The sequence below is a fragment of the Peromyscus californicus genome, unplaced genomic scaffold (assembly GCF_007827085.1).
Source record: "Peromyscus californicus insignis strain IS unplaced genomic scaffold, ASM782708v3 Scaffold_22__1_contigs__length_63687245, whole genome shotgun sequence".
NCBI lineage: Eukaryota > Metazoa > Chordata > Mammalia > Rodentia > Cricetidae > Peromyscus > Peromyscus californicus.
The window spans coordinates 36,339,603-36,356,601 of record NW_026294525.1 but is presented as its reverse complement, the minus strand read 5'-3'; the positions used below and the strand labels follow the sequence as shown (position 1 = coordinate 36,356,601).

The window sequence follows — 16,999 nt, the reverse complement described above, 5'->3', positions numbered from 1 at the left end:
GAGAAGATTTTGACTTTAATTATAATTATCAGACAATACTTTCAGGGTTATATAATGAGCTTAATTATTTAGTAGAAATCTGCATAATGACTACTATCTATTTATCTATGGAGTCACAAATTGTTTGTTTTTCGAGACAGAATTTCTCTGTGTAGCCTTGGCTGTCCTGGAACTCACTCTGTAAAACAGGCTGGCCTTGAACACAGAAATCCGACTTCCTCTGTCTCCCATGTGCTGGGATTAAAGACCTGTGCCACCACCGCCTGACTTATAGTTTCTTTATATTTTGGCTTGAAATCATTTAGCAGTCATTTTATTGACTATTTATTTATTTATTTATTCCTTCTTAAAGCAACCAGCTCTTCCCTCATTGCTCTAAGATATTTAGATTTGTGTGCTGGTCCGTTTTCTTCTGACGTGCAGGTGGTAGGATTTTAGACCCGAGAAGCACATCACTATCACATGTGACCACCGGGACAGTCCCTAGACTCCTGTCCACTCTCAAAACAACTTGCATCATTACTCTTGACGTCCTTTGATTTCCTCTTTGTGGCTTTTAAAATACTTCGTTTTCTTTCTTCTATCTACAGATAGTCCTCTGGGAGTTTTGGATGCTTACAGAAGTGACATATACTTTATTATTCAAACCAGTTACTTTGAGAGTGAAAAGTGGAATTAGTAATTACTAAGAAGAAGTCATTCTCCAATCAGAATTCTCCTAGATAAGACTGGGTATATGCAGTTTTCAGAAAAAAAAGAAAAGAAAAAGAAAAATTAAGACTGCCAATGTTATTGGCCATCTAGGTATGTAAACTCCTCTCCCTAGTTTCTCTATATTCTGAAAAAAAAAAAACATAAACTTACAAAGAAAAATAGTGTGGTATCTATAGTTCAGTAAATGGAGTGCAGTGTGTGGGGTTAAAAAGTCTAAGCCCAAATCCCCCACCCCATGCACAGATGTATCTTCCCAGTGATCATAACTTATAAAAGACTATGAGAAAAAGGATAGAACCTATGTTAATTTAGCTCTAAGACAAGTTAGCTCAATGTGATGGTTTGAAGGGGAATAGCCTCTGTCTTAGTTTGGGTTGCTATTGTTATGGTAAGATACCATGACCAAACAAATTTGGAGAGGAAAAGGTTTATTTCAGCTTATATTTGCAAACCACCATTCATCATCAAAGAAGTCAAGACAGGGCTGGGTGGTGGTAGCGCACGCCTTTAATCCCAGCACTCGGGAGGCAGAGGCAGGTGGATCTCTGTGAGTTCGAGGCCAGCCTGGGCTACCAAGTGAGTTCCAGAAAAGGCGCAAAGCTACCTGTATTGAAAAACCAAAAAAGAAAAAAAAGAAGAAGAAGAAGAAGAAGTCAAGACAAGAACTGAAGCAGGACAAGGAACCTGGAGGCAGGAGCTGATGTAGAGGCCACAGAAAAGTGATGTTTTCCGTTTGTTCCCTATGGCTTGCTCAACCTGCTTTCTTATAGAACTCAGGACCACCAGCCCAGTTACAGCACCACCTCCGATGGGCTGGGCCTCCACCCCATCAATCACTAATTAAGAAAATGTCCTACAAGCTCGCCCACAACCCAGTCTCATGGAAGAATTTTCTTAATTGAGGCTCCCTCCTCTCAAATGACTAGTTTGCATCAAGTTGCCATAAAATTATCCAGCATAGCCTCCATAGTCTCATATATTTGAATACTTGGCCTCCAGTTGGTGGAACTGTTTGGGAAGGATTAGGATGCATGGCTTTGTTGAAGGAGATGTGTCACTGGGTATGAGCTTTCAGGTTTCAAAAGTCCAAGAAACTCAGTGTATCTCTTTCTCTATCTCATTCTTGTGTGCCAGATGTAAACTCCCAGCTATTAGTCTAGTGCCATGTCTGCTTGCCTGCAGCCATGTTCCCTGTCCTGATGATCATAGACCCTAACCTTTTAGAACTGTGAGTTACAAATTAAATGCTTGATTTTTATAAGTTGTTTGGTCACAATAGAAAAATAACTAAGACACCCATGTTTTCCTGAAGGAAGGGGACCTTGGTCTGAGGTTGCCTCCATTGTTACAGTAACAGTTTTACTTAAGTATAGTTGAGGAAAATGGGATGTTATAAATTCTTGGTTTTTAAAGAAAGAATCAAGAGTTTCGTGAGGTCCGCGAGTCCTACCTATTGTAGGCCTTGCAGGGTTCTTTTTTTCCAGTTCCACCCCTTTGACAGATATAGAAATGTTAGGTGGTTAGTGAGGTATTGGCAGGTATGGAAGTCAATGAGAATAGACCCCTCCTCATAATCAGCAACTCAAAAAAAAACCCACCAAAAATTGATACTGTAGGGCATTGATAAACAATCAGAAAAATGGAAACTGAATTGCATCTCTGTCCCTGGGTAAAGACATCACTTTCCAAACTACTCAGATGGTCATAAGGTTATTATCAAGCCAGAGGCTTGCTAACAGAGTTGTCCTTTCCCTTAAGAGTTAATGTAAATGAACCTGTCAATCACATAGATAGGAAACCCTGCTCAGGAAAGTTGTTCGTCCCAGAACCTTTAGGAAATAGTATAAAGAGGCTGGAGAGATGGTTCAGTGGTTAAGAGCTTCTTGCAGAAGACCCAGGTTCTGTTTGCAGCACCCACATGATGGCTCACAGCCCTCTGCATTAGGAGCATCTGGCATCTGTTGGCCTCTGAAAGTACCAAGGCATGCATGTGGTACACATACATAAGTGAATGCAAAGCATTCATACACATAAAATTGTAGCTGAATACAATGATCCCTTTGCCCATTGTCTATTTTCATTCTTCAACAGTGTTCCTTGTATAATGGTCTCTCTGACCATTGTCAATTCTCACCCCTTGAGATTGTTTCTCTCCACACTGGTCCTGTGACCATGGCCCACTCTCATCCCTTGATGGGGTACCACTTTATTCAGTGATAAGCTCTATATTCTATACTATGCTCTGTGTGTCTCATCTGAATTATTTCAACAGGGTTTATAGGGACAGAAGTAAAATTCTGGTAACAATAGGAAGCCTATTATACATCTTTCATTTGGGGGTCTTCAAGGTCTGTCTCTTGTATGTCTGTCAAAGACACTAATTTTGCAAGTGAGAAAAAGGTGATAAAGTGATAGCTGAAAGCAGGGGCAGAGTATCTCTTTAGAACATTTCTCTTCTCAACAGAGTGTGATCATAAAGTCATAGTTATACCATGAGTATATGCCATGAATATAAATTTTAGCTTCAAAAAATAGTGCATATTTGTCTTATGGCAACCATACTTAAATATTTACATTTGGAAGCTTTGAGAGGAAACTAGAATAGACTGCACACCAAATAAAAAAAATCTGGGATGGGCATTATCTGGCTTAGGGTAGTTGCTATTGGGTAATAAGTCAACAAAGATGTTATGAATCAATTATTGAGACAGAGATAGGTAAGTAAATAAATAAATACAATATTTATACTAAAACTTTTTAAGTTACAAAATTAGAAAATATATCTTGAATAAATAAATGTAGTTGTGGTTTTATAAAAAAATTAGAATGATTTGAATTAGAGGTCACACATGAAGTAAGGCTTGAAGACTTGTCTTCAATAGTTTACAAATCCTCTCCACTTTTACAATGTTCTTTTGTAATAGAGGCTTTATTCCTTACTCTTCTCATTTATATGCACAAGTTAGTATTCTGTGCACAAAACAAAGCAAAATCCCTCAAATAATCCTCCTTGTTCACTTCTCAGGCAGTTTCACACTTTCTGTAGTGCTCTGTCCCAAGTTAAACTGTAATTCCTCATTGTTGATAATGATGAACTCCAACTGAAAAATCCTGGTACATTTAAAACACTGGAACAAACAGAAAATCTTGTAACTGATAACACGAAGTATCATTTTTTCTTGTTGTTGGAGGCATTTTAAAACCAAATGTTTAATTTTAGAGTAAGTTCTTCAAAAACATTTTGGTCCCTGCCCTTTGCCTTTGTATATTTACTGATTGATGCCAGGAGTGGAGACTGCAAAGTTACTTCCCCAGGCTCAACTGCTACTAGAAAAAGTACAGGACACGGTCAGCCTCTGGCATCCCGCTCAGACTTGGTGTCTAGTTGCTGATCTGGCATTGGCCATACAGGCAATGGATGCTCCAATCCAGATGGAAGCATAACTTTCCATTCTGGATTATTTCAGCATTAGTGGGAAGTGAAGCAGCAGGTTCCTACCCCAAGGCAGGTATAGTAGCTGCTTCTGTTCCCCCCACCCACTCCATCTTCCCTTTTGTTCTCCAGTTCCCATCATCATTCTGTCCTTCAAGACAGTCCAACATCTTTTCTACCAGTTTCTGTTCTGTGTTGAAACTCCTAGTGTTATTACTGTTCTGACACATACTAATAAGAAACCGCTAAAACTCACATGTTACAAGTAGAACTCAAGTCTTAGACACAAAATAAAAAGGACCTTCAAAATCTATTCTCCTTGTGAAGCAAAGTCATATTCCACATAAGCAAAGAATTATACTCATGATTCTGAAATGGAGACATGTGCAGTACACTATGTAGAAACTCAACATAGCTTTCCAGAATGTAAACTTTACTTGAAGATTTGTATTTAAAATGATTTTCTTATTACTTAAAAATCATTGCATTGGGCCTCTGAGGTGACTCAGCTGGTAAAGGCTCTGGCCACCTAGCTGATGATCTGAGTTTAGGTTCCAGGACCTACTTGTTAGAAGTTAAAAACTGAAACCTGCAGGATACCCTCTGACTTTCATAGGCATGCTACAGCATGTATGTACCAACACAAGCTTCTCCATATATATATGTATATATATATATACACATATATATATATGTATATATATATATATACACATATATATATATGTATATATATGATACATCAGATCTAATAAAAAATTTAAATATAAAATATAAAAATTGACCTGCTATTTTACTAGCAAATTTTACCAGATATCTTAAAAATTTCCTAATAAGCCTTCATAAGTCTTTGGAAAAATAAGAAGAGGGAACACTTCACATTTATTCTATGCAGCAAGTGTTACCCCCCCACCAAGCAAAAACATCAGAAAAAAGAAACCTATATCCTCTCTGTGGATATATGTTCAAAATTCTCAACAGAATGCTAGCAAACTAAAGTCAGCAACTGTAAAAATGGTTTCACATCCTGCCTAAGTGGGAAATGTTATGGGACAGTTGTTCTATTATCTAAATAGATACGAAAATAAATCTGGCAAAATCCCACTCCATATCATGGTAAAACATCACTCAAGTATGAGCATGAAGAGTCCTGAGATAGTCAATCTACCAAAAAAAGAGGAAGTGGTATGGGAAATATTTTTCAAAAGTAGAACTGAGTTAAGTGGAAATCAACATATGGAAATCTGTGCAAGGCCATTAAAGTAGTGCTCACAGGCATGTTTGAAACTTTAAACACTTTTGTTAGAAAAGGACAGAATTATCAAATTCGTTGTCTGAGCTCCCAATTGAAGAAACCGGGGGGAAAAAATTACAAAAATAGATGCAGAACAAACACAAGAGAGCAGTGGAGGCCAGAGCAGGTGTAAGTGAAAACAGCGGCAGAAGCCGAGTAAGGATGAGAGGGTTATCATCTGGAAAGACAGTTTAAATGGGCAAGCTCGTAATCAGAATGACAGATTTAGAAGAGGAAGAAAGATCAGGAATACAGTTCAGTGGCAGAGTGCTTGCCTAGCATGTGTGAGGTCATGGGTACAGTCTCCAGCACTACAAAAGACGGCAGTGGGAGGAAGAGGAAGAGGCGGAGGGGGACAACTACTCAGCAATAAAATAATATAATGGGCAAATTTCTATAGATCCTTCAGTCGTTTTAATGATCACACGAAAGGAACATTGCATGAAACAAACTTAGATGAAATGGATCGAAGCCTTTCAAAACCACAGATCTGAACTGGATGGTTTGATTTAGCCAATAAATCTAAGAGAGAGTGAATCCATAGTTTAAAGTCTTGAAAAAAAATCGTCAGCCTCAGGTTGATTTTACTGGAGAGTCTTACCCCAATAATTGTCGTTAAACTTTATACAATAATATCTTCTAGAAAATAGAAAAAGAGAAAAATTTCAAAGCCTGAGCACAGTAAGATCTTAATGCTAAAACCTCAAAGGTAGTACAAAAAGGGGGAAAGATCTCTCATAAATTTACACACCAACGTTCACAGTAAAACACTAGTAAACCGAATTTACACACACACACACACACACACACACACACACACACACACACACACACACATACACACACACACAGTCACATATCCTATGAAGAAATGAAAAAAATGACATGAATTTTCCAGGGATGCAAGGCTGGACCTTTAGAGATTTTTTTTTTTTAAACCATAAGGATAAACAAAAGCAGATTTCTAAAATGCATCTCAGCGACAGTATAAGGATTAAAAAAAAAAAAGGTGGGGCGGGGGAGGAGAAAACCGGAATGAAAATGCACAGTAGTGGTGGACCCTGCGGGTAATAGCTTGACCTTGCTTCCCGCCATGGCTTCTGCTTCCAGGTTCTCTGCCACATAAGGAACCTGAGCTGCACCTTGCTGCCACCATGGACCCTGATGTGGTTTTTCTATCATGATGGACTAAAATTAGAACTGTAAGCCTTCTACTCTCTTAAGTTGCTTTTTTTCCTGGGTTCTGTCTCTGCAGTGAGAACAGTAACTAATCCCACATCCCACAAATAGAAGCTGCCGAATGAGTCATGCTTGTTTTTATTTTTTTATTTTTTGTTTGTTTGTTTGTTTTTCGGGTTTTTTTAATTTGGCTTCCAAACTTCTATAAGCCTCTTGTCAATTCATGCTAACGTTTTGTCAAGACGTGTTGGTATGTGCCAACTTAATGAACATTTAAAACTTTGATTACTTTTTCGTTGCTGGAGAATATTTTTGTTTCATTCGTTCAGCCCCAGAATGCAAAACATTTTTATGTGTGGTTTCTGAGAAAGCTTTATACTTCCGTGCTTGATGACTAAAGTGATATTATTTCAGTGACAACTGGTTTGTTCTGGGCATGATAGTAGGGCATCTCAGTTGCTTTTTCTGCTGGCATGATAAAACCCCAGAAAAGATGCAAACCCAAGGCAGGAACAGTAAACACTGTTGACTGATGGATGAGCCATCTTTCCAGCCTCCCACTCGCTCCATTTTATAGAGTCCTGAAGCAAAAACCTTGGGAATGATGCCATGGTGTGCAGTGAGAGGGAAAGAGTCAGAGACCTCCTGGGTGAACTTGGAGTAAGTAACTTGGACTTGGGTGACATCCAGTGATATTTGTGGCTCAGATCTGCCTCAGGAAGCTTCCTGGTTCCACATAGATTAATCTTATAATTAGAAAGTGTCTGTTTCCAGCCCCCTGTCCTTTCCCACTGGACAACAGTGGATCAACATAGAACATTCTTGCATTTGACATCATTCTGTGCAGGTTCCTGGAATCCCAGTTCCCCTCTACTCAGACAGGGACTTGCCTTCTTCACATGTCACCACATCGCATTTGTTCTTGGGATTGAAATCTGTTCTTATTAAAGTCGTCTGCTTATGCATATTAGATACAAACTTGTAGTCTCTGGGTTATCTGATTTTCTTTTATCTGTTATATGAAGATATGGATGGACTACTTTATTTAGTGCAGTCTCAGGAAACATTTACATTCTAGGAATCAAAAAAATATCAGTAGAAGAGAGAGAAAGAAGGGCTGTACCATCTCATTCCCCTCTTGTCCTTCCTGGTGCTTCCCATTGAGATCCTCAGATGGCATCCTGCCATTTCCAGCTTCTAAAGCTGTCCCATATTAAAGTCCAAGGTGTACCGATTTTCCATTTATTTCAGCATTGTGTGAGTATTGTTCTAATTGCCTACAAAAGGGGCTTCACTTCCTAGTTCTTGTTTCTAGGTCTGGACTTCTTGGTTACAGACCTTGTATCTGCCAATTTCTTTCCTGGAACTCCTCTGCTCTACTTGGTTTCTGGACAAAGAAGAATCCAGAGCTGCTCTATGAAGAAATTGAGATGATGACCACCTGTCTGATCCCTGAGCACTGTAGCTCTGGTTTCCCATAGGTAGTTCTGTCCCCAAGTCCAGACTGAAAAACAGGCTTCGAAAACCTCAGAGAACAAATTTAAGTGAGATTTAAATTGGAAGCAACTACTTAATTGCTATGCTCTGAATGTGCTCCTCCAAAATTCACATTGAAACTTAATCTCATGGCAACACTGTTAAGAGGTGGGACCCTTCCACTTACGGCATCATGAGGCCTTCTCATGAATGGACACATTTGTAACCTTCTTAAAGAAACTTGAGCTTTATTTACTGTTGGAACCTTTTGGGTTTCTGCTTTGGAAAGATACCACTCACATGCTAGGTAAGGCACAGCAACTAGATCCCGTTTTAGATGTAAGGACTGTTCTCACCAGTCATCTGGTTGGCTAGCAACACCTTCCAGGATCATAAAACTACATTTCTGTTCCTTATAAATTACCCGCTTTGGGGGATTTTGTTACAATAGGACAGATGGGTTAAGACAGTGCTCCGGGTAAAGTGCCCTTATTTATTCTGGGATACATTGAACTTGAAACTTTCCTGATTCATTGGAACACAGGGAAAGACTAGGATTCAGTTCGTACTGTAGCTACTGATTGACTATGTATTTTCCCTTCTCATACTCCCCATTCAAAATTCATATAAAATCAGAGAGTAGAAAGTAGTTCTCTAAAATGAGTGTTGGTCGCAACATCTTGAAGCTGTTAAACTCATATACACCAGGAGTGAGCACCACAGTCCGTCACTGAAAGGCTCAGTCAAACTCTCTATGAGAACACTGTTCACTCTCTTCTTTCCTCTTCCCCCTCCCCCTTTTTTATAGGCAGACAGGGTTGAGGAGGCTTAATCAGGAGCTGTCCCCATTTCCAACCACTATTTTGAGAAACATTGATTCCAGTTATTATTATACATGATTCCCTTCTGTAATTAGAAATTGGAAAAAAAAAATCTGTCCTGAAATTTGCTATGACCTGGAAACAAGTCATAGACTTTGAACACATGTTGCCAACTGTAAGTCACACATGGAACAATTTATAGAGGAATCAAATTTTGAGTAGTCAGGGTGTGAGGCTTGGCCTCTATTCCTGTGCCATGTCTAGCTGTCAGAGGTTTCACAGGTTCTAAAGATTTTTGTCAGTGATCATGATGGTTGATCTTGGTTGCCAAAATGATTAGATCTGGTATCAACTAAGAGATATGGCACCGGACAGGTCTGGAGGGGGAAATTTCCTATTACGTCAAAGGGAAAGGCACTTCCTCAAAGTGTGAGCAGCACCTTCCAATAGTTGCCTGAGTATAGAGTTCAAGGGAAAAGCTATATTGCTGTGTGCCTGCACACCTTATTCCCGTGACTGCGAGTATACTTTCTGTTGCTGTCTCTCCCAGTGTCCTCTTCTGACATCAGCACTCAGTTACTTCAGCCTTCCCATGTGAGCTGAAGACCAGGGTGTGCAAGGGTCCTCCAGGCCTTCTGTACCAGATTTGGACTGCTGAGGGGTCCAGCCTCATGGACTGAGCAGTGACCAGGCTCTTAGCCTCTCCAGAATGTGGCCAGCCATTGTAGGACTACCCAGAGTGCATCATGCCAAACAATATCCCCTCTTAGTATATATTCATCTTGAGTGCTCTTTTCCTCTAAAATGATGACTTTTAAAACACTTCCAAATTTGGACTTTTTCCTAATTTAACAGGTTCCTCCAATCTTGTCTATTGGATTCATAAGATCACCAAAATGGACTCCATTTTAGGTCTTGTGATATATTTTACTAATATTGCTTTACTAATATAAAAATGACTTCCTATGACAAAAAAAGCAATTCAGGAGCAGTCATCTCTGAAGTTTTCCAAAGGATGACTTTCCTTTTTTTTCCTTTGCCTTATGATGTTCATTTTTTAAAAAGAAGTATATTTCGCCGGGCGGTAGTGGCGCACGCCTTTAATCCCAGCACTCGGGAGGCAGAGCCAGGCGGATCGCTGTGAGTTCGAGGCCAGCCTGGGCTACCAAGTGAGTCCCAGGAAAGGCGCAAAGCTACACAGAGAAACCCTGTCTCGAAAAACCAAAAAAAAAAAAAAAAAAAAAAAAAAGAAGTATATTTCTCACTCAAAAATTTAATTAAGAAAAACATGTAACATTTGAAGTAATAGAATACTCTACTAGAAATTTGTATCTACCTAAAAACAATTTAACTTCATCATGTAAATGCAAATTTCAGTGGTGAACACTCTCTTCGAAGAAAACTTTCTTCAGACTTAATTCCATTTAGACAGGAACAATGAATGTGCATACAAAACTACATGGGGTTATGTGTGGCTATCAACAGGTTATTGATAGAACTCTATGGTCACTCTGAGGGCAGCTGTATTAAGCAATGTATGTTTTTGAGTTTGGACTCCAAGCTCCACTGGAGTTCAGTATTGAAAGGAAGAAAATAAAGACATTCTTGTGTCTACAACAGTAGGTGTTTCCAAACTTATTTTATTTAATAGCTTCCAATGGCTGAAGATTTCCATATCAAATAATATTTTTTATCAGAAAATGTATCTAAAATAAGTTTAAAGATGTTTTTAGGGAATTTAATACTCTTTATGGGACCAGATGTTTTGGATGTTTTGTTTTTTGGGACTTTGTGGTGCCTAGTTAAATCATTTGTGTAGAAGTAAATCATGCTTTGGGGAAATGTTAGCAAAGTGAAACATTGTCTTCATTTTCCTAGAAGTACACATGAAAGCTATGGGTCATGTTTGAAGTGCTGAATAATACAAATTATCACTTATATTTTAATATTTGGTTTGGGGATATAAGGCAATATTGAAAATGTACATGAAAAGTGCAAACACACACACAGAGGAGAGAGAGAGAGAGAGAGAGAGAGAGAGAGAGAGACTCAAGTACTCTGCTAGATCAGCTAGAAGTTTCAATAATCCCTTGTGAAAAAAAGACTTTTTTTTTTTCAAAAGCTACTAGGGAAAACATCTCTAAATAGATATTTCTAATGAAATATTCCTGTAAATGTTTAAATGTCCTTAACCCTAAGGATGGCATAATGAAAGGTTATGCTTCAGGGAAGAGAATGTCTACTTAGACTAGAAAAAGTACCAGTTATAAATCACAATAATTTAAAAAAATTTTCAATTATAATTTCAATTTATCTGGTAAGTTTTTCCATAAAAGTTATAAATTGCTTTAAAAGAGAACATAGACTAATCAATGTGTTTTAGTTTCTTCAGTTTTCTAATGAAGGAGTTGGACTAAATGCTATTTTTTTCAGCTCTAATATTCTATGATTCAAGTTAATATAAGGTAGTAAAATGGTCCCATTGGTTTATCCAAATGGTAATAGAAAAGGCAGCTTAAACTTATGAAGCCTGGCAATGTAATTTTTTTGTTTGTTGATAACAAAGAAAAGTACTAAGTGATGAAAGACACTATCCAAAGTTCAAACCTACTCAGGTTCTAGACAGTACCCCTGTTTCCAAATCAGCCTGGCCATCAAATATATTCCATTGCTTTGCTTTATTACAGACTCTAAGAATCCCAGGCCTCACCACTGGAAATCTTTCTTTATTGTTTTTGGGATGAGATCGGGACTTCCCATTTTTAAAGGCGATCTCAACATTCTGGTTTGAACATGAAGACAGGGGCTACAGGTCTCCCCGAGACTGCCTGGGCTACAGAGGTGCAGAGGAGCAGACATGACCACAGTAATATTTTTAGTTCATGATTTCCTGCCCCAAGGAACCACTTTTCCTGTGTTTTCTCTCCTCTAGGGGAAAAGTAGAAAGCAATTAACACCTGGCATCTTGGCTACTCTCCTGTGGTAGGAAAAGTCTCTGAAGGGAGCAAGAATGAGAGAGTAGATCTATAACCTTCACTATTTGTGCCAAACTCACATTCTAGACACTTAATTCCACTTAAGCCCTGGAAGTCCTCTTACTGTAAACCACGAATCTAGCCATCACCATGCTACAGTCTCAAGCCTTTTAAGGCAATCTGTGATTTACAAATTATTTACTTTACTTCAGGGAATGGTATAATAAGGTGGATTCCCCTTAGTGGCTAGAGTATCATAAGGAGAAAACCCACGGAATTTGTTTGGCATGAGAATTTCTTTTTGGGTGAAGGAGAATTAATATTTAACTAATCATATAACATAATTGCTTGTATATGGCAACAATGTACAACAAAGTTGCTTTTAAGATCATCCATGTAGGAATCTAAGTATCTCAATTTTCCTACTTTCCAGTGCCACTTATTAGTAGAGATTTCATGAATCTGGTGTGAGCAAATTGTCGCCAAGATATATATCATGGTTTCTTATGTAACTATCAATGCCCAAATTTAAGGCCTTTTTACACAGTATAAGAAATACAGATAATTTAGCTGTCAATGAAATATTGTTCCTGATCATCCTCTTTATAAAAAAAGTGAATTCATCTTTTATCTACTAATTTTTGGGAAACAATTAGAAAAAGGAAAAGTCAAAACAAGTGACTTACCTCTACAGAGACAGAACTCCAGATAAAGCAGCTAAACTAAGAACTTACCACAATTTTAACAAAAAGTAAAATTCAGCACAATTTAATTCCTTTTTGTATTTCACTTAAGGAATGTTTGCTACTAAGATCAACAAAATAAATTCATTACTTTGTCCTGTCATTATTAAGGCAGTCTTATGATATTGGCTCTGAGAATCAAGTATGCAGTTAAAGCCATGTGAGACTACCAGATGATATATAAAAGCACGAATGAGCATCTTATGCTTGCTTTAGAAGACTGATCTGTTAAACCTGTGATGCTTTTATTAAAACAAGAAATCAATAGTATCAGTTATCTTCATATGGGTTAAAATGATATTTAAGATTGATTTCTGGAAAACCACTAATGTTTGGTCTGTGTATAAATCTTACTTTTCATTGCAGTTGGTGGCCAAGGAAGTGGTTAAATAATATATGAACATAAATGCCTTAGGTAGATACCTATTAAAAGGTATGCAAAATATAAATAGGATTGTATATTTTCAAAACTTTAAAATAAACACAAAGAATATATAGGTCTACATGTTATAATTTAAAGTCAACACTAGCACATAATTTTTTACCTAAATACATTCCTATGACAATACATGCACCTACAAACACATGGCCATGCACATAACCTTGTTTTCTGCATTTGCAAGAAAGTCAGAATATACAATTATTGTACATTGTGTCAACTTAAATCATTTTGGAAAGTCAATGAGGATGGAAATAAAAAAGTCTAATCTAAGAAATTAAAGTACAAGGAGATAATTATCCCATAGATTAAAAACACTGAAGACTGATGGAAAGTTAGGGTTTAGATTGTTTGTCCCAGTGATCTTGAAAGATGCAGAAGAGAACAGGATTGTTTGTAAACATTCTGAATATTCCATTTGGCAAAAGGGATGAGAACTTTTGTAATCCAGCAAGCCAGGCTAGAGATCTAGACCATCTGGGCTTCGGTTTGCAGAGAGACTTTAAAGCTGTGGGCAGTCCTTCGTAAGGCTGGGGGTGCGGATGGCGATCTGGATGCCCATCTGGATGGGAGCCGGCGACTGGCTGGTCTAGCAGGTCGAGAAAATCCTTTTCCATTCGAGGCTTTCACAGCTATGGATTCCTACAACGCAAATAGAGGCCATGATCTCCTTACACATGCCACCTTTATCCAAGAAATACATCAAAAGGATCATCATCACCTCCACTATTGTCATCATAACAATATAAGTGTTTATGAGATTTTGTACTCATGGTCCCAACTGTCCTTCTTTCAATAATTTTTTTACATTTATAAATATATATATATATATATTGCCTATATGCATGTATGCATGTATGTATGTGCACTATGTGTGTGCCTGGTACCCATAAAGGTCAGAAGAGGTCATCAGATTCCCTAAAACTAAAGTTACAGATGGTTATAAGATGCCATGTGGGAACTAGGGACTGAACTCAGGGCCTCTGGAAGGGCAGAAAGTGCTCTTAACTGCAATCCATCTCTCCAGTTCCTGCAAATGACCTTCTTTTTTTTTTTTTTCTTTTTTTTTTTTTGGTTTTTTGAGACAGGGTTTCTCTGTGTAGCTTTGCGCCTTTCCTGGAACTCGCTTTGGAGACCAGGCTGGCCTTGAACTCACAGAGATCTGCCTGGCTCTGCCTCCCGAGTGCTGGGATTAAAGGCGTGCGCCACCACCGCCCAGCCTATGACCTTCTTAATAAAGCTGATATTCTTGCGTCTGAAGCAGGCAGTGAGGACAGACTTGGGTGTTACTATTTCTCTCACAGCCAATCAATAACCTCATTTTTTATTGTCCCTTTGGATATTTAAATTCAATTCACAGGGGTTAAAAAAAATGAAACAAAGCAATACAATGTGTTCCTAAGGATCCACAGTAGAGCAATGTCTCCCAAATCCCTAATTGACAAAAAGAGGAAACATTCAGCATCTATTCTTAGTTCATGAGAAATTTGTTGGTTAACATACATGCTTGTGTGTCTCTGGTCAGAGGACCTACGGATTTATGGTTTCAGCTAAAATGAAGGGAAGTACAAAAGCCAGGGAATTATTTGGAATTCTGGCTAATGATAATAAGTCATATTATTTAAATTACATATACAAAAGGGTATTTTGTATAAGTCTTCATAGTACATACCAATTTGCTTGACCTCTCCCTTTACAATTAGTGAAGACCATACTTTTTTAAATGGACAAAAAAAGAAGAAAAGTTTATTTAAATACACATTTTTTGTTAATTTTCATGCAAAAAATATCTATGACTAGATGTGTTTTGTAGACGTCTTTTAGTGTCACAAACAAAAGAGTTTGTTTTTGATGTTTTAAACGTCAAAAAAAGTCAACATTTAAAATGAAACACCGTTTTAAATGGTTGTTTTACCTTCATATACATTCTTGTGACTAACCCTATGAGGACACAAGTCATTCAATGAGAAAGTCTGAATCAATAATAACTGAGAAAATGGAAGTTATTAAAAATGCTGTATATGCTGAAATAATAAACCTTTAGAGTAAAACTCTGCAGGTCAACAGATATGTATTCTGATTTTTTTTAAAGAAAGGAAACAAATAACTTTCCCCAGGTTCTTCAAAGCATCTTATGTTGATGTTACTTATTTATTATTTATTTATTTTTGAGGCAGAGTCTCACTACATAGTCCCAAAATGGTCCGGAACTCACTTTGAAAATCACTCCAGTCTCAAACTCATAGAGCCTCCTAAGTGTTGAAATTAAAGGCATGAGTAGTCCCCACTGTGTCCTTAATATTACTTATTTTTAAATAATGTCCTTTTTTTAGTTTTTAAAACTATACCCTCAATTCATATTAAGTTATTGCCTCACAGAGGTCCAAGAAGCGAAGAAGATGCCAAAATATGTCTATATTCTACTTAGATATTCTAACAACTGAACTGATTTCAGAGCTATTGCTAAAGATGGATGTAGTCCCTGATTTCTCAACTGTGTTATCTTAGTTTGAATCTACTCCTTGCCCCACTTGCTGATACACACACAAAGCAAATGTTCCATTTGACGCACTTCTAAACATTGACTCTATATAACACCACCACTTACATCAGAACCACATTTGGTCCAGTTATCCCTGAAGCATTTTGAATTTTGCTGTGCAGACCCCGTCTCTGTCTCATAGGTTTTCAGCAGCTTTTCCACAACACCGTAATTTGATCTGGGATCAGCTGACCTTGGCCGACTAGAAAAATTGCTTGGTCTCCAATCATGCTCATGGAACATGAGCTGATAGCTGCTGGGACTCACACATGCCTGCATTTGTTTGACCATGCCTGTTGTAGAGACTTTTGTAGAATTACTGAACACATTTTCCATGGGGACAGACATGTGGTCACTGGCTTTAAAGCCACTAGTTCCACTACCACTTTCTGACATGTCACCGCTATGAGCAGTAGAAATATCACAGAGATTGAGATTATCAGGTGATTCTGAATAGCTTTGACCTCGCTCTATTGCTTGACGATTTCTGTCTGTTCTAAACACAGTTCTGTTAAATTCATCAATCTTTGCAGCCAGCTTTTCATTCCTTGGAGTCTGTTCGAAATTGCAGTTGTAACTTCTAAGTGGGTCTCTCTGTGTCGCTGAGGAAAGAAAGTCATTTTTCACATGAAGATCAAGATGAGATTTAGTAGGGTTATCTGGAATCACCGTTTCAAATTTTGCGTTCTTGGGGGTAAAGCCAGTTTTTTGAGACTGCACAGAAGAGTGCTCCATTGTACCTATCACAGCGTCACATGACCACATATTAAGTCCAATGTTGTCATTACCCAGAGGCTTGCTATCTATTTTGACTTCTGGTGTCAAAGAGGAAAGCATGGTACTATCTTTCAAACTTCTGTCTTGTGAAAACAATGGAGACTGCCTCAAAAGGAAGTGAAGATTGCTATTCCTTCTGTCTTGACTCTCATGGACCACCCACCTGTGGTATAAAGTTTCTTTCAGTCTTTCTTGGGCTTGTTCAGAATATGAGCTGGGGAAATTTCTAGAGGTACTTCGTGGAGGAGGAATTGGTGGAGTTTCACTTTTTTGTGAATCAATTTTACCAATTCCAGCATTTTTCATAGAATTGTTTTGGAGTCCATTGGCACAGCTCAGACTCTTTTTCTGTTTTTCTTTCTCCACATTGGTTGGAAGAATGCCCTGGCCATTACTGATCACATGCTTCCCCTGAGGTACACTGATTGCATTTTGCATTTCCTGGAGAACAGAATCTGACTTCATCCTAAATGATTACAAATCAAGGTATATTAATGACAAGTGTTTAAATGAGCTTTTAAAAGAAGTCACATTTTAAAAAATACATTTCTGCTCTAAGAAAAAAATTGCTAAAATGTGTGTGTAGTAGTTATATATGTGTGTACG

The 16,999-nt window shown here is 37.9% G+C and overlaps 1 protein-coding gene across 1 annotated transcript in view; it reads right to left on the bottom strand.

Annotated features, from left to right (window-relative positions):
• Window positions 1-10,539: 10,539 nt before the first annotated feature.
• Window positions 10,540-16,999, bottom strand: part of Kiaa0408 (KIAA0408 ortholog) — a 30,197-nt gene continuing 23,737 nt past the window's right edge. Inside the window, exons 5-6 of the mRNA XM_052751270.1 lie at window positions 15,683-16,859; window positions 10,540-13,716 (exon numbers count right to left, since the gene is read on the bottom strand). Coding sequence (XP_052607230.1) covers window positions 13,543-13,716; window positions 15,683-16,859 — 1,351 coding nt within the window. The 3' untranslated portion in view covers window positions 10,540-13,542. The remainder of the gene's footprint in view (window positions 13,717-15,682; window positions 16,860-16,999) is intronic.